The sequence below is a fragment of the Manis pentadactyla genome, chromosome 2 (assembly GCF_030020395.1).
Source record: "Manis pentadactyla isolate mManPen7 chromosome 2, mManPen7.hap1, whole genome shotgun sequence".
NCBI lineage: Eukaryota > Metazoa > Chordata > Mammalia > Pholidota > Manidae > Manis > Manis pentadactyla.
Genome location: NC_080020.1, coordinates 79425001 through 79448638, shown reverse-complemented (window position 1 = coordinate 79448638; position 23638 = coordinate 79425001). Strand labels below are relative to the sequence as shown.

The 23638-nt window shown below is 40.3% G+C and overlaps 1 protein-coding gene and 1 pseudogene across 2 annotated transcripts in view; both read right to left on the bottom strand.

The window, feature by feature from the left end:
• SERINC5 (serine incorporator 5) overlaps window positions 1-23638 on the bottom strand; it is a 119568-nt gene that overhangs the window by 8010 nt on the left and 87920 nt on the right. For both annotated transcript variants that reach the window (XM_036914168.2, XM_036914167.2), the window contains 5 exons: window positions 22465-22558; window positions 14006-14217; window positions 12018-12113; window positions 9675-9801; window positions 1847-1913 (listed from right to left, as the gene is read on the bottom strand). In XM_036914168.2, the coding sequence (XP_036770063.1) occupies window positions 1847-1913; window positions 9675-9801; window positions 12018-12113; window positions 14006-14217; window positions 22465-22558 (596 nt within the window). The remainder of the gene's footprint in view (window positions 1-1846; window positions 1914-9674; window positions 9802-12017; window positions 12114-14005; window positions 14218-22464; window positions 22559-23638) is intronic.
• Window positions 8063-9668, bottom strand: LOC118926799 (U6 snRNA-associated Sm-like protein LSm3; annotated as a pseudogene).

Here is a 23638-nt window from a genome sequence, read left to right as displayed (position 1 = left end):
CCTTTACTCGCTACTTCATTAAAACCTCTTCAGCCTCAAAGGCTGGGATTATTATTCTATTTAGTTACGGAAACTGAGGTCAGGCAGGCTAAATAACTGGCCTGAAGTCACACATCAGCTTAGTGATAGAGCTGGCACACGAATGCAGGAATGGTTCACAATTCACAAGAGGTAATAAGTAGTATGTGATACCTAGGAGATGGTAGAGACAAGATTAGAAACAGTAACACAAAGAGATCCAGAATGGCCTACTCACAAGCCTTTATTTTCCTCCTGCATCAAGGAACTTTAGCCTCGACGGAATCTTGGATCAAGTGACACAGATTCCCTGATTCATTCAGTGGGGCCAAACATGGTATGCTGGGGTCTTAGTTCTTTTGAAGCTTAAGTTACCACAAAAACTACTAACTCTTTTTCAAAGGTATATCCTGTGAAATGTGATGCGAAGAGTAGATCAACATCCTGCATGCTCTCCAGTTTAGAAGGAAAAGAAAAACATTCTCTCTTAAATCTAACTCAGAAGACTTGCTGTTCTTTGAGCTTTAACTCTGCACACAAAAGAGATATTGAAGCCATAAGGCTTCCTAAAGGTCCAACCTCAGCAGGTAGCCACGCAGTCAGTAGAGAGAACAAATGCCTGCCTTTAAGAGACCATTTTGTTCTGCATAACAGGCAGTAAACTATTCAAACTCAGCACAGTTTCCTCCTTTTTGAAGTCACAGAAAGAGCTGGCAAATGATGCTGGCCCACTGACAACCCTTCATAATGGTTCACTATCTTCAGGTCAGGGCAGGAGAGTCCATCCCCAGGGATGTAGCTGCAGAGCAAAGTGCCCATTTCTGGACAGACACCAAGGCTCCTCCATCCATGGCAAGCAATCAGAAGGCAGCCAGGGGCTGGACACCAGGTTCAGCATCAGGGTCAGGAGACAGCAGCTGAGAATTAGGCAGTGGTGGTTAAAAACACAGACTCTAGAGCCAGGGTGCACAGTTTATATGCTGGCAAATAAAAGGTTAATAAATAACTTATCTGTTTTTCCCCTTTCTAAAATGGTGGTAAATCCTTCATTGAGTTTTTACAGGGATTAAATGAAATCATAGATGTGGCGCTTTCAACAGTGCGTGGGGTGTAACAAGGACTCTAAGTCTTAGCCACCCCTGGAATCTCCTGTTCTTTCCATTCTTGGGATCAGGGCTGAGTCTTTTCCTTGTAGCCTCCATCTGATTAGACCTTTCTGACCTTGGTGGATGTTCCACTGAGGGTCCCAGGAGACGACTTGCACAAGTAAGAAAATTTCTGCTGATTGGCAGGCATCTGCTGACCACCCTGATTCTTTGGATACCTACTATTCACAAATTACTCAGTGAAATGCCCACGTGATAGAGCCGATGCAGTTAAATAAGTGAACAGAGATACTGTTCAGCACTACAGCACAGAGCAGATGCATGGACCTTACCATCTCCACCTCTCTCTCTCATTCTTCAGAACAGCTATACATAATTTCATGGTCATGCTATGCATGGAGAGTATAGACAGGTATAAAATGGAACCACACACAGAGGAAAAGAGCAGAGAGCTGCCTGACAAAGCTACCCCAGCCTCTGGTGGGAGGTGGGCAGTAGGCTACCACACGAGGCCAGTTTTGTTGTAGGAAAATCAAGGATTCATTTTAATTCCATTGTATAAACAGGAAATTAATTTTTCTGCACAAAAATTGTATTCTTTTCTGAGGAGAAAAATGAGATCATGGAATGCAGATCAATAAAGATGCAAATAAACATAAAAAGGCTTCCTGAAAAATGAGTCTTATGAGCTAAAGCAGCACAAGAAAGGGAAATGAACTTACTTCCAGTTCAGGAGCTGCATATCGTCCCTGCAGAGCATCAGAACTTGACCTTGTCGTCGATGTCAAACTAAGAAAAACACAAAGAGGTCAGCGGAGCACATTAAAGTGTTCTAGCCCATCAAAGGAGGGGCAGAGCCACCTCGCCAATGCTCCAGGAGGGCCTCACAATAGCCTACAGTTCTGGCTGCTTTAATGAAAAGCAGTCTCTTTTATTTAAAAAAAATTTTTTTTATTAAGGTATCATTGATATACAAGCTTATGAAGGTTTCACAGGAAAAACAATGTGGTTACTACATTCACCCTTATTACCGAGCCCCCCCCACCATCCACTGCAGTCACTGTCCATCAGTGTAGAAGATGCCCCAGTCACTACTTGCCTTCTCTGTGCTACACTGTCTGCCCCATGATCCCCACACATACCAGGTACACTAATCATAATACCCTACAATCCCCTTCTCCCTCCCTCCCCACCCCTCCCCTTTAGTAACTGCTAGTCCCTTCTTGGAGTCTGAGTCTACTACTATTTTGTTTCCTCAGTTTTGCTTCGTTGTTATACTCCACAAATGAGGGAAATCATTTGGTATTTGTCTTTCTCTGCCTGACTTATTTCACTGAGCATAATCCCCTCTAGCTCAATCCATGTTGTTGCAAATGGTAGGATTTGTTTTTTTTCTTATGGCTGAATAGTATTCCATTGTGTATATGTATCACATCTTCAAAGCAGTGTCTTTTAATATCTGACGAACTGGCTCAGTGATTCTGTAGTTGACATTGTTTTTCACGGATTGCTTTACATCATTTTACGCAAAAAAAAGTTTGTAGTAAAGAAGTAAGATGTCTTTTGGTCCTATAGCTTGTTTTTCGCCTCTTCTCCCTCAAATGCAAAATGATTTTCTAATTTCTCTTTTATCTTTTCCCTCCCTTTGACTAGTCTCACTTAGAAGGGATCAAAAGCAATGAAGAACCCAGAGATGGCAATAATAGGCAAGGGCATGGAAAGCAAAGGTCACAGTTATTTACTATGATGATCAGCCTAAGGCAGAACAAGGTTTTCTGTTAGGAAACTCAACACAGAGTAGGTGTTCAGTGTGATAAAAAAATTCTTCCATCTGCTTTCGCCATACCTATAGAGGTAATTTGGCTTACAGGGCTAACAAAGGTATTTATTTTTCCTAGGGGGGAAAAATGGAACATTTTAAGCAAATAGAAATATATACTTAAGAGTCTAGCTAATGGTATAAATTCATTTAGCAAATATTTATTAAAGGGTTGTCCAAGTACCAGGCCCTATTCCAAGCACTGGGGACTCAGTGGAGAAGACAACAGTCCCTGCCTTCAGGCATCTTATGTGTCAGCCTGACCTGCCTGGCGGGAAAGCTGAGGGTGTGCCTGGCGGGAAAGTAGCAATTAGCAGATCATGTCAACTAAACCAGCCCCAGGAGTCAGCACTGCCTTCTCTGCTCATTCTCTTCCTCTTTCCCAAGGAGAGAAGAGATCTGAGACACAAACGAACAACGAAAGGTCCTCTGGGATCCAGGTGGACCACTCCTTCTTTTAGGACCCACTCAGGTCCAGGAACAGCCCTTTCCTTTCTGCTGTGAACAGATGGGTGCTAATCGAGGCCCCCTCCACTCCCACTTCCTGACTTTGCACCTGGTCAGAGGAATGATGGAATCACTTCCTGATAACTGTGCACTCACGAAACATCACCTTGCTCCTGCATTTAACAGTGTGCTATATTTTGTGCATGTAAATTATGATTTAATATAGTATATACTTTCCATAGAGGAAAATGTAGCTTTTAATTTTAGGAGAGATCAGTATGTGGAACTTTCATCTCAGTGCTGATATTCATTCTTTAAAAGGGTTAGATTAAAGATTTCATCTTATAAATTCTTTGGAATAACGTTTCAGAGAAGAAAACCTTTTGATTCTGGCACCTTTGCCACTTCACTTCCATCATCAGAGAGCCCTAAATGTTTTGTTCTTACTTCCCAAAATACCAATATGCAGCTCATCATTAGTGACATGTGACTTCTACAAGCAGATTACCACAAAATAAGCTCTTTATTCAGTCATGATTTTAATTGTGTTGGGAGAATCCTTGAACCTACTTATTGCTAAACAGCTTGAAGCAGAAACAGAATGTAAAATAATGGTCTGAGGCAAAGGCTCAATGAGGGATAAAAAGAAGAAACTGGCGAAAGTCAGCAGGGTTCATTATTGACCAAGGAAAAAGACAGGCTGCCCTTATGGGAGGGGTGCTTCAGCGGGCTGCCCTGTGAATGGGGAGACAGTAGAATGTCCCCCAGTGGGTATGTGGTCTGAGGGGGCTTGCTTCCTGGAGGGCTGGGCCCCACCCCAGGACTGGAGGCAGGTGGAGGTGACACCTGAAGCAGTAGGTGTGGCCTGTGGTATAGTAAGTAGGTCTTTTGAGAGACAGAGTGCCCGTGAGGCAACGGGGACTGTGGATTGGCTGCTTCTCACAGTATTAAAAAGGTCTACAGAAGAGAAGGACATGGTCCTGAAAAAGACCCTAGAAATGGCGGCACAAGAATGCGAGCTGCAAACTTCTGTGGGTTCCCTGAGGAGGGAAATGTCATTGATGCAAGAGGAGGCGGCACGAGAACGCCGGCAGCAAGGTGCCATTGAAGAGGTAAAAGATTCCTTACAGAACGAGATGGCAGCACTGCCAGGTGCTCTGAAGGAGGGAAAAGGCCATCAAAGAAAAAGACGAACTCCTGAGGAAAGCATAGGTGGAGGCAGAGATGCGACTGCTCGACCTACCGCCAGGAGAACAAGCCGGGTAATAAACCCTTTCACCCCAAAGAATGGTTTGCTGTCAATTTCTTTTTGTTTTACTCGCAGAACATTATCCTTGGAGTTATTGACAAAATAATTACTTTTACACATTCTTTAAAAGCTTAGGAAATTCTTATTGTCTGCGTTCTTGCTATTACCAAGCCCCATCTGTTTGGTCAGCATAGGACAAGTTACTGCACATCAATCCCAGGTTATCCATTACTTCTGCCCTTCCAGGGCTAGGGTATGAACAACTCTGTCCCACTACTTCCTGGGGAAGTGGAGGCAGACTGAAAGCCTTTGGTTGGGACAATATTTACTGTACAGAGAAGGTGTAATGCTCCACAACATGTTTATATCTTTAGCATCTATTCACAAAATGCCAGTGTGCTTTGCCATCATTGTGATAACAAAAAAATGCCTCCCTCTAACCCAACCTTGCTCCTGCCCTAATCACTGCCTTATCCAGAACCTCTTTCATTTTGGCAGAATGATTCACAACATAGGTGCCCCTCCACACCTGCTTCAGTTGCTTTTGGAACTGGCCAAACTCCCTGGATCACAGGAAATCTCTAAAGAAAACGTCCCACTAGCTTTTCCTATTGGAGACCATAGACTGTGCCCTGGCAATCTTAACAGGGCCCTTGAGAGATCCCATGACTATTCCCAGCCTTTGTGTGATGAAGTTCAATTATGTTTCCACTGCGCCATATAATTATTTGGTAATTCGTGGCTCCCAAAGGAGACCAGACTCCTTTGTGAACTGGTGGGGAGAGTCCAACATCTCCCCGAAGTACAGCCATGGAGATTTCTAGCTGGCAGGTTAGGGAGAGGCAGGATTCCCAAAATTAAGATATCCCCCAACTCCTCTTTTCTTAAATAAATACCAGAAGAAAAGATACCCTTCCCCTTGACTTGCCAGCTCTTCTCAGTTTATGTCAATCTTGTCTACAATGACATCTTACCAACTTTGAACCTATTTCGACATGGTTTACCATATTGCTGTAAATGTCCCATTTTGAACTTGAAAGTTGTTTGACACTTAATAAAGGTTCTTAATTTTCCAACTTTATATTCAAATGCCTAGAAAGTTTAAATAATGATTATTTTTTCCTTTAATCATTGCTAAAATGGAAATAGCCAGAGAACATTTTACAGCACAAATGCCTCCTTGTAATAAAATTATGCAAGTTAACCCAATTTATCTCTCTACCTCAGTGAAGGACCTTAACACAAGTCATCTCAGGAAGACAAAAAGGCTATGACTCTGTCTCTCCCAACACTCCAGCAAAGGAAACGCAAGGGAAGGTCTCCTGGAGTCGGGGGTGGACAAGTACAGGAATGGGCTCCATGCCTCAGTTTCCTTTTATGTACGGTAAGAGAATTGAACTTAATTGACTCCGGAATCCTGTTTAATCTGACAGTTTGAACTTGAAGCCAACAGAATAACAATTTCAATCAAAATCTAGAGAGCAAGGAGGGAATTAAGGAATAGCTGGGGGAGGCCAGGGCGTATTACAAGAAGGATCCAGGCCTAAGGGAGTGTGGGAAGGTCTACCTACAGAAAGAGCCATTGGGGAACTGTGTGGGGTCTAAACAGTGACACTTCATCACAGTAATAATGCCTTAGTCAACAGGGGCCTCTGGAAAAAAGGTGGCCTCAGTGGGAAAGCTAAGGAATGGTTTTTGTCAGTCTTTCTTCCATGTTAAGGCAGCAAAGACTAAAACACCCTCATGGTGAATACCTCAAAAGCAGGACTTGGGACAGAGAAACAAACACTAGGGATGGAGGTCATCATGATAGAAGCATGGGGACAGGCACTGGGGAGAGCAGAGGCAATCCCAGATGGGCGAGAGGACAGTGCAGTGAGCCGTCCATGAACTTATAGAAAGGTGAACTACAATCTTGGACTTTCATTGAAAATGGGTGATTTCTTCTCTTTAAAGTACACACTACCCAGACTTCTGGCTTCTTATAATTTCTATCAAGAATTTTAGATATTGCTTCAAATGGCAGTTTCCACCCAGGCAACGCAGCCTCTCTTTGTATTGTCTTCCAGCCTTTTATTCTTCTAGGTCTGGGCAGAAACAGTGACTCTAGGAAGTCGAGAACTGAAAACCTCCTAACCAGGCTGCCTCCCACTCCAGCAGCATTTCCTTTTCTCAAGACCCTACCTGACCTGAACTCACTTCCCTGGTAGCTCTGAGAGTGGTTATAAAGTTCTTGATGTTGCCTCTGCCTGGAGTGCAGAGGCTAATTACAGCAAACATTAACTACCCAGACCCTAGGCATGCGTTTCACTGACACCTGCAAGGAATCTGACCGGCAACACCAGGTATTGTGTACCACGTATTACACAAACACCCCTGGAGCTACCTGGTTACCCTCTATCTCCGCTTGGTGTGGCTGCTGTTTCCAGTCTCCTCATGCCATCAAGCACTAAGGTTTTGCAGTTTAATTACTAGCATTCAACAGTGATTGTTATTGGCACTTAGAGAGATTTTAAGTAGCAGCTGTCAGCTTTGAAAATTGTTATCTTTTGGGAATATCAGACCATACCAGCTTCCACTCTGGTGCCTCTAAATTTCAAAAGAGGTGATGTTTTATTTATCATCTCTCCCTCCAGAGTGGCAGTGAAAATCTGATAGGGTGAAAATTCCATGCTGTAAAATAACACCATTTATGGCAATTCCATCAACGCACTAAGGAGAATTTTTGCCATATTTTCCACTGATGGATTTATAGCAAATTCCGGTCCTATTTTATTTAAGGGGCACACTTTTTCTTCACGTGTGATTACACATTCAGCAACCCACAAAAACGTACCATTTTATTCTGTCAACTACCTTTGTAATTTTTCTTCTAATACAAAAAAAAAGAAATGCTAGCTCACTGTAAGAAACAATAAACTGCTTCCAGAAAAAAAACACAGAAAAACCCCAGAAGAATAAAAGAAAAAATTAAGTTATCCCCAATACTACTACTGTTACAAGTTTGGATTATTTATCTTCTGCCAGCATTTTTTCTATATATGTAAATACAACTCTATTTTATTTTTAAAAATGGAATATTCTATATTTGCAGTTTAGTAACCTACATTCTCCCTCACTTGATTTACCAGTATTTTTTATGTGTCAATACAGAAAAAACTTGGTGACAAATCATGAAAGTAGCCACATTGTCACCATTTCTCCCCAAAGCCCAACAATAACAGGTTCAGGAAGGAAAAGCTGAGGCTCAGGATTCAAAATGGAGTGGGGGGCGGTGGTGTGCGTTGGCGGGCTTTATGGTGTTCCTGAAAACATTCACCAGCTTAGGCCTGAATCCCAGCCACTGTTTTGTCTATGGTAGGAACTCAGTGGACAATTATGGAATTGACACAAAAGAAAAAAATGGTCACCGTGGTCCCTTAGGCTACAAAAAGAAATCTTTGCCTATGTCAAAGACAAACTGAGAGCCACTGTTTTACAACCTTTGTGGTAACAACCACCTGCAACATTAGCAAGCATTTTAAGGCTTGATGCATGACCCTGAACAAGTGTTTTATAAAACTCAGTTCTCCCATCTCTAAAATGTCTGTCTGTTGGTCTGTTTCTAGCAGTAGCAGGGTGTAAGAAACTAAGAGAAAATGCCAGTGTGCTCAGAAAGATATTTATGCGAGCGATTCCCACCAGGATTGTTTTGTTTCAGCCAAAGGAAGATTATAACACACCTATGACAGATTGAAATCTGTATATGCTGAAACCTAACAAACAAGATGTAAAACACAGAAGTAAAATCTGACCGTGAAAAGGTAACTGTCAAAGGGAAGCTTAATTATCAGTGAAATATTTACCCAGAACATGGAAACATTCCTATCCTTTACTTTTCTCCCTCAGACAGTCCTTTAAACATTTTAAAGGTAACATAAACCCCACCATAAGCATCTGAAATTCGGCCTGTTTATAAGCCACACCTACTTCTGGAGGAGCTGCCTTGCCTCTTCACGAGCATTGTGGGTCTTAGCATAAAAGAAGAGAGACATTTCCTGTCTTTCCTGGACCAAGCATGAAATGACTGTGTATGTAATGCTTTGTACTCTTTCCATCAACAGCAGAACAAATGTTGTTTCCCTTGGACTAGAAAGGTGCCAAAACACTCTGCACATACCATCTCTTCCTCACTTTACACTCTCTTGCCCTCCCAAAATGCTTTAGCAACTAATATTCAACCATCTTTTCAGGGGTTTATAGCATACCATATATTTCTTTCTTTTAGCCCAAGTAAATACAAGTAAGTCAAGTGAAGTCCAAACATCTAGATTTCATGCTGTAATACTACCTTGTTACTTCAGGCTAGTTTCCTTCTTCCACAGATAGTATTTGTTCTGCTGCCTTACAGCTGCTGCAACTTATTTAAATTATTCTCCTGTACTTTTTTTTTTTTTTTACATCTTGTCGATCACATTTATTGAAAGGGTTGGAGAAAAATAAAAAAATCATTTATCTTAAGAATTTGTGAGCTATATGCAAATCAACTCCTTTCAGGAGTGGAGGAATCCTTGGTCATTTCTTAGCATCAAAATTTATGAAGGTTTCTCTTTTTGAGTATCTTCTACATTTAAAGAGGTAATCATACAAAGTGTCCTATATTCCACACAGGGCAAATTCTTTGTTTCAGCCAACTCTCAATGGAGGGGCAACTAGTACAACACCATCTCCCCGGACAAAGAGCACCAGAATATTCCGTTTTGTAGATATATATATCTCTTCATATGTTTCTTCATCAATTTCACAGTTTCTTCCACATTGCCCAATATCATATTTAAATGTTGATCATAAGCATGTAATCTGCCTTGAAGTTCCCTGTCATTTCTCATTTTCACATAAATTCGCTCATCCAGGCTGAGCCTAATGATATTCAGGGGCTCTTCTACGGTGTTGGTAGTTTGTTGCTGGTCTACATCGTCCGCCATGTTTCAAACTTTCCTATTCTCCTTTACTTTTAAAGTTTGCGAAGTGGCTTCAAGTAACTCCTAAGACTTACCATGAATATAAGATGCACACAAACAAGAGAGTGGTGCCCAGGCCAGTAACCAAGTTTTTGTCTCTGTACAGGTCTTGACCAAAGTCAGGCACACAGATGGTAACGTTCTTCCCATGTTCATCTAGAACTTAGAAAGAAAAGACAGAGTAATTGCAGTCAAGTTAGAAAGGCCTGTTGTGAAACAGCCATCTGGCCAACAGCTTTCACCCAGATGAGAAGTCATTTTACTGTAATAGGATGGCTGTGACTTATTATTCTGTGCTTGTTTCTTACACCTTTTTCCAGCAAAGTTCTTCCATAGAAGCCCATTTCTCAACAGTTTCTTTTTGGAGGAAAATATATGTCTTGTTTATTTTTATTTATTAGGTCTGTAAATATGTACTAAAAAAAAAATCATTACTTATAAATAGAATAGCTTATTTAAAGAGAAGGTACTTCCTCATTGATATTGTCATATGTATTAATTCCATTTGTTACTAGTGTGTACAAAAGTCTTGTTTACAAGGAAATGGTATACATATTGATATCATTTTGTTCATTATATTTACCAGACATAACTGGTTAATAGTTGTTGAACCGTAATGTAAAGAAATGTGACAATATTCAGGTATGTGCTTTCCAAATGTGTCAAATTACCATTTATGGGCACTAGTGACACCCACAGGAGAGAATAAAATTACCTATGCAAAGGTAGGGGGGAAAATAATCTGTAACCTTGGAACATCCTGAGATGCTGTCGATTTTTTTTAAAATTTGAGAGGCTATATAACAAAGACTCCATTAGTGGCAATTTACTTTTCATCTAATAGGGAATCGTCAATTTTAAATACCCAACTTAGATCTGACTGCCAAAAATAAGGAACATACACATAAAGTCTAAAAACCATTTAAAAATAAAAACACATGCACATACTTGAAGGTAGAATAAAATTATTATTGGTACTCACACTTGAAACAGTAAAAATAGCTGTGCATACTGTGGCTTAAGGAATCTTCAGTCTTAGGCAATGAAAAATGTTTTTTAAAAACCTGTTCAAAATATGAACTTTTCTATTTAAAGTTCTTCTAAATACAGGTTTTTTTTCTGTTAAGTGATACCTGCCACTAAAAAGATCTCATTAAGTAAACACCAAACATTACTATATTAAGAGACTACACTTAAAAACTTAGAGCTTAAAAAAAAGTTAAATCCAGGGATAGACTACACTTAGTAAGACCTACAATTATATCATTCGCACTATATGTAGCAATAAAGACAAGACCCATACATAGTATATGTATATGCTACAACTTTCAAAATTATCTTTGCATTTGATTTCTATATTTAAAAAAGGAAAACAACTTCAATTTTCTATTTGAGAGAAAAGAGAATACCTTTATTTAACTTATTTATATAAGATCAATGTATCCAGGCATACACACATTTATATACACATTTATGTATCATCAAAATGATAAAGATGATGAAATACAACAAATTTGGAAATCAAACTAAGAAAAGTTGGTCTTTTACTGGCAAGGCTCAGTGGCTCATATAATAACACCTTATAACAGTGTTTTTATTGTTCTCAAATAATCATCGCAGCTACTCTACATAATAATACTAGCCAACTCATATAGCTCCTACTATGTGCCAGGAACGACAAGTATATATATGGACACACATACTCACTGAATTCTTAAAAGCCACTCTATAAAAATAGAAATCCTATTTAATTACTTTATTAAAATCTTATTTTAAAGAGGCAGTGTCTAGGAAGAGAAAGGTAAATAACTGTACAAATACTTAAGTGGCAGAACCAGCCTATAAACCTAAGTAGTCTGACTCCAAAGCTTATGAATATTCTGTTGTCTCCATAAATAAACATTATTTAAGATGAGCGACTCAAGGTCTCATAGCCAGCCAATGGTAAAGCTGGCCTCAGGTGCTGTCCCCTGCTCCCCCCACCCATGTTCTTTCCTTGCTCTCTGTTATAGTCAGAGAAACAACTGCCTGAAGAAAAGTAAATTAATAACTAAAAAAAACCCCAAAATAAAAACAAAACACCCATGTTCCTTTAAAACACAGAGCAGGATAATGTAGATTAGACCTAAAAAGAAACTAAACAGCCTCGCTTTGTTCACATCTTTCCTATACAGCAGGAAGAATCAAAAGAGAGAATTTTCATTTTCACATACCACACTCGGGACTTTATTTACTGAAAATATCTAGGTCATGCCTCTATTTTGATTTATGGCATTCCTGACATTTAAATAATAGCTAAGAGAGACATATTCCTTCCTCCACAAATGAGACTATTCATACTGCAAACATATGCTCCCTAATAAGGAAGGTCAGCTTACCCACTTCTACAGGTTTGCTGGACAGAGCTGAGAAAGTGAGATAGGTCACATAGCAGCTTATGAGACCTGACTGCAGCAACCCAGAGTGTGGCTGCCCTGGAAAACGACAAGAGACACATTGTAAGACAGGGTTTTAAATTTCAACAGTAAGAAAGCACATGCCTAAAAAAATAGGTGTCCTCCCTCCCAAATATTCCTCAAACTTGAACCCCCATCTTTAAAGGGAAGAAGAGGTATATAATGTGTTTTTCAGATAACACTGAAAAGAAATTTTTATCTTTTTAGGAGGGGGTTAAGTGCTGAGCCTACATCTGTATTTTAGAGATACAGGTTCTGCCAAGTTATCTACTAGCACCTTATTTCATTAATAACTACAACTTAAACATACTACTTACTTAAACATACTGCCTCATCTTCCTGAAGTTCATCAACACTAGTTCTTAAGTCCAAGACCTCAGAAGGAAATGTCTTATTTCCCTATTTATTGTCTTATTTGTGATACTACATAGCTAAGTGGGGTAAATGATAGATTTCACAGGGTGTAGGTTCTGGATTCTGCAAGTTCATGAGACACGTCCATGACAGTAGAAAAAAGCTCTTATCTGTCAATGGACAAAACCCTTTGGGAATGCCAGAGCTGGTGCAGGCTAAAGAGGAAGGCAATGGGACTCAGGATTCATGAGGAAGAAGGGCTTTAGTATTACAATATTTAAATCAAAGTGTTTGGGTCCTTGAGAATAACCAGGATGTGATAAATGCGATTATCTTTTTTGGTGAAATTTTTAACCACCTGCTGACAGAAAAGGATTTAGTTTCACCCAGTCTTCCCTCTGATTAAAATGGTTTCCATAAATATAATTATTAAATTATAATAACCAGTAAAGGTACAGAAACAGGTCCTTTTATAATTTTGCCCTTTGGCGGCATGGGAATAAGACTTTAGCAAATAATGGCATTAAACCAAGTATTTCAAAATATAAATTATAACTATTTTTAAAGGTAGGCCTTAACCCAAAGGCTATTTTAATCTGAATACTAATGTTTTAGGAAATTCTTAACTAATCAATAAAAGGATTAGGAGAATAATATGCTCAATTTCAATAATGAACTTGAAATTTTCAATGCTGAGAAAACCTTAAATTATTCAATACTAGTTGCCTTTTAAATCACTATTTTAGGAAGAATTCAAGTGGCCATAAGTATAAGCATATATTCATTTTCCTATCTAGAACATGAATGTCACGTATACTTTCATCACTCATATAGTAGGATATCTATATGAACATTACAGCAAGGACATTTCTCCTTATAACCAAAGACTGCATGTTGGCTTAAGATATCAGAAGTTTGTTTATAAATAACAACTCACACCTATACTTTCTAAAGCACTTTCAAATCCCATTTTCTCTTCCCTCTGGCTTTGAAACAACATGACAGGTCAGGCTCACACTCTGCTGGCTTTGCTGAGAAAGCACTTGGGTTTGAGGAAGGTTAGCTTATGGGGCCAGCTGCCTGCTGAGCCCAGACTGGATTTCCTGTTTCCTGACTCCTGTACCACACTATCCCTGACTCTGGTCCACAGGCCTTGAGTGAAAGATGAGCCCAGAAACAGTTCCTTCCGGAGGTTTCTCATTCAAGTTTTAAACAGAGATTACAGGGAAGAGCTTAATATACACTCAGGGCATTTTCCACTTAAAAGGTCCTTGTGGTACTTTATATAATAGTGGCCATACCTATTTCCCTATTTGTTGCCTTCCTTATACCCAGATCTTTCTTGACATGAGGCATGCTTGCCTATCACATTTAGCTCAAGAGTGTGGTATGAAAAGACTTAAGAGTCCCACCCTTCCTATTCCTGACCCATTCACAGTACGTTAAGGGTTGACCATAATCTAAAAGCAAAACAAACAAAAACACTGGGTTTGCTCAAAAACACTTTTAAAAATAAAAAAATATGAATAAACTAGAATGGAAAAAACTGCACTTACGATTCTGGACACAGGGAGAGATGGCTACCACTGAAATAAGCAGGCATAAGCCTCCATTTATCCCTAGGAGAATTTTGTTTTCCAGGCAGCCATTGTTCTGTGTATAAAACACTGCCATCAAAATCAAGCCTCCAGTGGCAACGGAGTACATGATGAGTGTCACCAGGGCCAGAGAGGCGTACCACAGCTTGTTGTGGGCTGTGCCTGCAGTCCTGTTTCTCCAGGAGATAGGTAAGAGGGAGGGGAGAAAAGACAAGTCAATGAAGCCCCCATTTCTCTGACAACCACATACCATTCCTCAGGGATTAACTAATGCTCTTAGGCCCCAGGCCATTATAAGCAAGTTGTCTAAGAGACTATGATCACTCTCTCCGTCAAAGGTAGAAGGTAAGATAAATGTGCCAAAAAGTCTGGGTTCACATTTAGAGTTTTTTCTAAACACTGATAAGTTTTTGACTAACTTTTGATTCATCAAATAAAATGAATATCCACAGACTTGTTTCTAGCTTCCCCCTTCTAAATGTGAATTACCCTGGGACAGGTTCTGGCAGTATTGAGAAGTGGCTCTTTGTTGGAGTTTTCTTCAAGTTGTCCCTATAAACACAGCACCTGGAAGGGCCACAGTATCCTACTCCAGAGACTGCCAGCAGCTCCTGCTGATGCCCGTCTTCTCTTTAGAGAAAGAAGCAAATAAACCTCACTCAGAGGAAGACAGGCTGACCTCAGCTCTGGCCTCCTTGCTTCTGTAACAGTGCTGCTTCTCCAAACAATGTCAACTGTGATTAAGGGAGGATTTGACATTTTCAAAAGTGGAGAATAAAATCAGCTAGGAAAAGAGTTTTCAATTAATTTTTTAAAAAATGTAATGGGATTTACCATAAACAACCTTAAAGAACAGATTCATGTGTTTTCTAGTTTATATAAATATTAATAGAGGGATGGGAGAAATAAGCAGTGGTTTAACAATCCACAGGAATTGTTCAGAACAAAGAAAAGAGTGTTTATAAATGCTAAGAGGAAAGAACAATAGGGAGCATGGACTGAATCACTGTCATCTGCCTGATTACTTTGTCCATAGTAACCAGTCTCACAACCTTCACCAATAAAGCAGCTTGCTTACTGTTTTCACAAAACTGGAAAGCATTCAAGCAACTCAGCTCAAATGTTTTAATGATGAGAAAGTTACTGCACTCAGAGACAAAGAAAATAGGGAGGAAAGGCCAAAATGATAATGACCATCATGTTCCTGAGACCAAGCCAGGCACTCCAATGACCACAGAATTATTCTAACATAAAAGACACACAAAAGGGATGAGAGATGAGACTTTCAAGAAAGGAAAAAAAAGCGCCTAAAAGCCAAATAGTAATCCATGACGAGACAGAACGACTTACAGAGAACAAAGTAAACACTGCTGACTAGTAGGTGTGTGTGTCTGTTTCTTCACTAGTCTTCTGGGTAGTGTTGTTAGGATATACAGGACTTTTTTACAGTTAACTTGGGCTTCTATTTCCAAAGTTAACTCTCTAACCCTAACCTCTTCCCCCCACTCCAGACTTCTTTATCCAACTGTGCAATCTCTCCACTTGGAGATCTAACTGGCATGTCAAATTCAGCAGATCCAGACTAATTTCCCAGTATTTGCACCTCCACCCCCCAAACTTGCTTCATCTTCGCAATCACAGGACAAGGTAATTCCACTCTCCCTTTGGTGGGGGGCGGGGAGGGGAAGGAAAACAAAGGGAAGGAAAACAAAGGAAAGGGCTGCAGGGCTGCGGACTGCCCTCTTTCTGTCCCTGCGGTGTCCCACTCCCTCAGCCCCCAGGCCCTCCTCCTCCTCCGCAAATCCGGCCAGTTTTCACTTCAGAATACGTGAGAATCTGCCTCAGGATATTTACAGTCAGAGCAATGTGACTACATGCAAGGAAACCCCCTCATCTCTCACCTGGACCATCTCCCACTGGCCTCCTTACTTGCACCTCAGATACCCTCTAATCTCTTCCTGAGTTAAAAATATGTATCAGATTACATCCTTCCCGTTTCAAGATCCTGTGATGCCCTTCCACACAATGGCCCCAGAAGCCCTACGTGATCTGGCCCACGGCTGTCTCCAATTTCACCTCTTCCACCCATCCCTCACTACTGGGGTCCAGCCACAGGCGACACCCCACTGCTCCTTAAACAAGCCAAGCCTGGCCAGTCCCGCCTTGCCTTGAGCCCTCCCCACTCTTTCTTCCTTCCTAGTTGCTCCTGCCACCTTATCACGAAGCCTTATCACTTATTTCCTGGCCCTGCTCCCCCCATTCCCCACTCCCTGTTTCTTTCTCTCCAGAGCTACTTTCACAACTGAGCCTGCACTTATTTGCTTGATTATAAATTGATTATCTACCCACATCCCCCCACCACAGAGCAGAACATAGCTCTGTGACTGCTATTCTCCTACTGTTTAGAGCCTGGCATATAACAGGTGCTTACAGAGAAGGCACATAGTGGATCTCTGGCATCTTGCTGCACTGATGGACAGTGCCTGCATTGGGGTATGGGTGGGGACTTGATAATATGGGTAAATGTAGTAACTACATTCTTTTTTCATGTGAAACCTTCATAAGAGTGTATATCGATAATAACTTAATAAAAAAAAACAGGTGCTTAGTGAATGTTGGTGCAAAGACTGTCGACTGTTAAAAATTAACTTGATGCAGCAATGTTAGCAGAATGGCTGCTATTCCTGCTGCTCCAGATTCATTTGATGTTCTAGATGACATCTGGTTTTTACAGATATCCCAAATAAGTGCCATGACTTATGTATCTTTATATTCCAGCGACAGCCACACTATTGAGACAGGGACCATGGGCTTAGACAAAATAGGGTGACGGCCTCCAGAAAAAGCAAGGCAGGATATTTACAGTCAGAGCAATGTAACTACATGCAAGGAAACCCCCTACCAAAACTCTGTGTTAAACATTAAGCTCTAGAGTCATTTTTCAGTGAGATCAGTTAATATTCCCCAGATAAAGAAGAGCAGCACGTTTTTATTATGCTAATCATTTGTAATCATGTGTAAGATTCACCTTAGCACACTAAAGGCCCAGGCCTATGTGCTGTCTTTCCTCCTTCAGATCTGATGAAGTGATTTGCAAACTGGGCAACTAATTTAGCATGCAGACCCAGCTGTACACAACATGGTAAAAGGCAGGAAGGATTCCACCTTAAAGATAAGATTGCATTTGAACACCCAGGAAGTTTAAGAAGATTCTTAACATACTCTTTAGCAGACAGACAATACCTCAGCCCACCTTGGGGGCTGGGCAGGTGGCCTTTTGATATTCTCCTAGACCAAGACGCCAGTATCCCAGAGAGAAATCAGAGCAGTAAATTTCTGTGTTAATTTTTAATATTCAGGGACCACTTAACAAGTCCACAACCCTAAGCCTTTTTACCCAGTTCCCCCAAATCCTCAACTGCCTATAAAACCCCTAGACAACGCACCACTACAGACTCTCTTGTCCCCCGCCAGGAGCTCTATTCTCTCATTGTATCTCTAAATAAAAGCCTCTCCTTGGCTCTCCTTCGGCTTCATGTACAAGAACCCCGGCATCACTATCTGGCACATAGTTAATCCTCCAAAAATTTTGAATAAATGCTAAGTGGAAGCGCTTGGATGGAAATTAGAAAAGAACGAGGCAACAGGGAGAACACAGGGACACAGTGGGAAGCAGCTTCCAGGCAGGGACTGGCGGCTGGGCCTGGGCTGAGGGTGAGGGCTAGGAGTAAAGAAAATGCAATGACGTGAATTAAAAATCTAGCACATTTAGAAAATGGGCTTTTATTAGGAACACCTGAATATATTATCTACTCTGTTGTTTCAATTTTGATGTAGAACTGACACCTCAAGTCACAGAATTTAAGGTAGAAAGAAAAAAACACATTAAACATCCAGTCCAACCAAATCATTTTACAGGTGTGAAAACTGAGATCAGAGAGGCCAACTAAGATGCCTGAAGTGAAACAGCAAGCTAGAGGAGGAGGGGCACTAAAATCTGCAGTCTCCTGGTTTCCAGGCCCATGGCCTTTCTGTCCTACTGAGACAGAGACCGTGGGTATAGGGAAAGTAGGGTGAGGGCCTCCGGAAAAAGCAAGGCAAGATAATTGGTTAGAGCAGTGTAACAAGATGCAAGGAAGCTCCCCACCAAAACTCAGTGTTAAACATTAAGCTCTAAAGTCATTCTTCAGTGAGATCAGTTAATATTTCCCAGAAAACGGAAAGTAGCACATGTTTTCATTATAATAATCGTTTGTAATCACATGTAAGATTCACTTTAGCATGCTACAAGGCCCAGGTCTATGTGCTGTCTTTCCTCCTTCACACCTGATGAGGTGATTTGCAAACTGGGCAACTAATTTAGCATGCAGGCCCAGCCGTAAACAACAAGTAAAAGGCAGGAAGGATTCCGTCTTAAAGATAAGATTGCATTTTAACACCCAGGAATTTAAGAAGTAAGATTCTTAATGTACTCTTAAGCAAACAGACAATAACTCAGCCCACCTTGGGAGCTGGGCAGGTGGCTTTGTTTGATATGCTCCCAGACCAAGAGGCTGGTATCCCAGGGAGAAATCAGCAGTAAATTTCTTGTGTTAAGTTAATTTTAAATATTCAGGAACCACTTAACAAGTCCACAACCCTAAGCCTTTATCCAGTTCCCAAAAATCCTCAACTGACTATAAAACTCCTAGACAACAGACAACTGCGGGCTCTCTTGCCCCCTCCAGAGCCAGGAGCCCTGTCCTCTCACTTTCTCTCTAATTAAAAGCCTCTCCCTACTGCTTCTGGGGTCTTTTTCTCAAGATGTTTATGAAAAGAGAATGAAGACAGGAAAAGGGGAAAAAAAAAACCCATGTTGGCTGTTCCACGAAGAGTAGTATGAATACTGTATTTTCTAGACTAACCTTATAAGCAAGAGTCTGTTAAAAAACAGCAAAAATACCCAAAGAAAATGAAAACACTAATTCAAAAAAAATGTACACACCCCTATGTTTACTGCATCATTATTTACAACAGCTAAGACATGGAAGCAACCTAAGTGTCCACTGATAGATGAATGGATGTCACACACACACACACACACACACTCACACTCACACAGGAATATCACTCAGCCATAAAAAAAGAATGAAATCTTGCCATTTTTGACAACACAGACACACCTAGAGGGGAGGAGATCAGACTAAGTGAAATAAGACAGAGAAAGACAAATACCATATGATTTCACATCTATGTGAAATCTAAAAAAACAAAACAAAAAAAAAAACAGACTCATAAATACCAAGTACAAACTGGTAGTTGGGGTGGGGAGAGCAACAGGAGGGGATGAGTGTAACAGGTAAAGGGGATTAAGTACAAGTTTCCAGTTTTAAATACGTAAGCCACAGGGATATAAAGTACAGCATGGGAAAATCATCAATACCATTTTAATGACTTTGTATGGTGACAGACTGTAACTACACTTATTGTGGTGATCATTTTACAATGTATATAAATGTCAAATATCTATGGTGTCCACTTGAGACTAATATAATATTGTGTGTCAATTACTTCAATTTAACCAATCAAACTAAGAAAAATAAATAAATTAAAGGGCCTGGATCCAATATGACTGGTATCCTTATAAGAGGAGGAAATTTGGACAAAGAAGGGACACACACAGGGAAGAAGAAGTGAAGACACAGGCCTAAGACAGCCACCGAAGGAGGAGAGGTCTAGAACAGACCCTTCCCTCTGAAGGAACTAATCCGGATGCCACATGACCTCAAAATATCAGCCTCCAGAAGTGTGAGAAAATAAATTTCGGTTAAGCCAAAACGAGAAACAAACAAACAAATCATAGCAAAGAAACTAGTAAATTAGATGAATTTACCTGAAAGTAACAATATGAGGGAGCTTCCTAACTTAATCCTAATTTTCGGCAGACAAATCAACTATGAGTAAATTGACAAGAGGGACTTCATGGGACACTGGCCCCAAAGCCACGACCACAGCAGCACCATTTGTCACAAAGCTGACACCCCATGCTGAGAGGTTTCTGAAAGGCAACCAAACTCTTCAAAACTCCTGTTAAAACTTAGCATTTGTAATTAGTCCCAGAAAATGACTTCAAAATTAATCAAAACATTGAAGTCAGAGCAAGGAAGCACAAGTACTCCCAATAACACACTATTTACTGGGCCCATCAGGCGCTCATTACCAAGGACGTTCCTATGTTACCCTGAAGCTCCTTGGCCTGAACTGTATGGGTAAAATTTTAGGAAAAATTTAGGATGACGCATTTATTGTCTAAATAAAAAGTCCAGAGTGAAAACACATTCAGAATTATCATAGAAGGAGCAATATTTAAATTTTATCATGAAAATGTACTTACTTACTTATGCCTTATTGTGGGTACAATGGCCACCCATCTGGCTTATCTTCAGGAAATCTATTGCCAATAAACAAGATCTAGTGGAGGAGACCCCAAACCTAAGTTACTGGGTTTTAAGGATGACTCAAGAAGCAGGTCAACATGGAATAACATATACAAGCACAACGCAGATCCAGAAGTCCTAAAAAAATACTAAAACATATCTGTGCTGTTACTTGTATGACTATTCAATGTGCTGTAAAAATTTTAAACATTGGCTGATAGCATTTGGGTGATTACTTCAACATTTACCAAATAATAAAATGATTAACACTAACCTTTCACTCATGTATCTCATGATTTGATCTTTAAAAAGCAAAACCAAAATAAAACAACTACTACTACCAAGCTGAGGAATTATTAATCACAGTGGAAACTATTTCTAGAGAACTCACTCAACAATGAGGGGGTTGGGGTGGCAACCCTCCCCACGCAGTGGAAAATCTGCATATAACTTTTAACTCCCCAAAAACTTTACTACTAATAACCTGTTGACTAGAAGCCTAACCAATAACAGTCAATTAACACATATTTTATATGTTTTATTATATACTATATTCTACAATAAGGTAAGCTAGAGAAAAGAAAGTACTATTAAGAAAATCGTAAGGAGGAGAAAGTACACTTATAGTGTTGTATTTACTGACAAAAATCCACATATAAGTGGACCTGTGCAGTTCACGGGTCACCTGTATATTTTATTTCGTCCAAGAAAAAAAAATTCATGTGCACACGTTTCTTTCTCACCCCTCACTCCCCACAAAACAATATAAAGTAACATGATGCCTATAATTTGCATTCACAATGTAGGTGGGTCACAGGGACAGCAGTACAGCATGGGGAATACAGCCAGTGATTTCACATCTTCCTATGTTGGTAGATGGTAACTGTAATACAGGGGGTGAGGATTTAATAATATGGTTAACTGTTGAACCACTGTGCTGTACATCTGAACCTAATGTAAGATTGTGTATCAATGCTCTGTGGCATCTCATTACACTGATGGACAGTGACTGCAATGGGGTATGGGGCAGGGGGACTCGATAATAAAGGTGAATGTAATAACCATATTATTGTTTTAAACGAGTGTATATCAATGTTACCTTAATAAAAAAAAAAGATTGTGTATCAACGACACGTGAACGAAAAGAAAAAATAACACGACGCCCATAATATTTACAAAATCTACTGGGTCTAACAAACAGTTATTTTCATTCATATTTTATAAGTAAAGTAAGACAGGGAGCAGATAAGTGTTTTGTCCAGAGTCACAGAGTAAACATGGCCTTAGCTCTCAAGGGACTAGTTATCATTTCCTCAATGTGGCTCAGCAAGAAATAAAACTAGCTATTAATAGTTTGGCATTTCCCACTCATCCTAGGATATGAATTCTATTTTCGAGGCAGTTATAAAGAGTCTGTATTTTTAAAAGTCAGGATGGCTTTCTAAGGCAGCCCAATAGATCTTCCTAATGAAGGGGTCCTCCACTCAGGCAGTTGAAAGGAACAAAAAAATTTTTTAAAGCAGAGAGATAGTCCATTGCATATTTGCAGAAAGTGAACCATCAACTCCAAAGTACTTTTTACAAAAATCACTTAAGGATGGGGTCCAAGCAAGTCAAAACCTGCCCAAGTTTTCAGCCACCCACCACTACAGTTACAGCACCAAGACCCAAAGGGGCCACTGAGGGGCAGGTGAGTCACACCATCGGCTGACCCAGACCCCATGTGACAGCACAGGGAAGGACAGAGCCAAAGAGAACAAAGAAATGATGTGGGAAAAGGAAAGGCAGTACAGATAGAGAAACAGTATGGGAGACAAGTGAATGAAGAGGTCCTAAGAGTAGGAGTAAAGGCAAAGTGCCGGCAAAACCCATTTTTGGTGTAAGCAGGCTTCTGTCCCTGCCAGTACAACTGAGTGGAGCCTTGATCCAACACTGTACCACGTGCAGTTTCTCTGAGGCAATGAGCATGCTCACTTGGAAGCTTTCCATAAAGGCACATACCAGTTCTTGTTCCATTTATGTGCAAACTCCACAAGCAGGATAAGCTGGATGCCTATAAAGAAGAAGCCTCCGATGGCGCCCACATAGCGCCAGGCTGCAAAAGAAGTCCGTCCAAAAGGAAATGAGGTGATTGTTCCAAGTGTTTTGTTCAAAAGACATAATGACTATGGTTTACTTTTACTGTACTGCAATACATTTAATTCCCAAACAATTGTATGGAGGGGGTGGGGTACTACTATTATACCCACTTTACAGATGAGAAAAACTGAGAATCTACATAAATCAACAGTCCTTTGCCAGCGAAGGACGTAGCTGGGATGTAAACACAGTGGGATGGCTCTGGATTTTACATGATTAACCTTCATGCTCTAACTGCCAGATATCTTAATATGCAGTAATTCATAAAGTCAACAGTGACCCACAATTTAAAAGTAAAAACACACATTGCCAGAAATATCAAAGGTCTAAATTTTATTGGCTAAGGGAGCCACCATTGTCTAGTGAGGAAATGAGGTTCAGACTTGGGGTCATCTACTTCTGGCTCTGCCACAAAGAAGCTCTAACCTTGGATGAGCCACATCACATCTCTGGGTTACAGCCTGTCTATAAAAATGACTGAGCTGGGAAGGGACTGCTAGGCCCCTTCCCATGCTATATATATTCTTCTAATAATACATAAAAGCACATCTGTGGGGAATAGAAAACAAATTAACAGCATTTTACTTAAAAACAAGACCTGGTTACTCCCTGAAGGAGTACATAAGTTAGTGTGTACATAAGGAGTACATAAAGCCAGTTATGACCCTGAAAAACTAGCTGGACCCTGATATGTGACTATTTGAGGGACTACGGTATTCCTTACAAACTGACACCATGTCAATGTTTTTACTCTTATTTAGGACAGTGAATTCATTTGGGTTGAACACAGTGTTTGAACCACTGAAACTCAGGCCCTTTTTCCTACTGAACTCATATGAAGAAGGGCCCCCTGTATCAGTTATGATTAAAGACTATGTATTTAATTTTGGTAAATTCTATCACAAAGGATAGATAATATAACTCAGGGTATACGGTTGAACATTAATTTAGAAATAAACTGCAAGATGTCTTTCTTACCCCCTTACAGCTGTAGAATATTTAAGGCTGCTAGGAAGCCCTGTGCTCTGCACTGCCA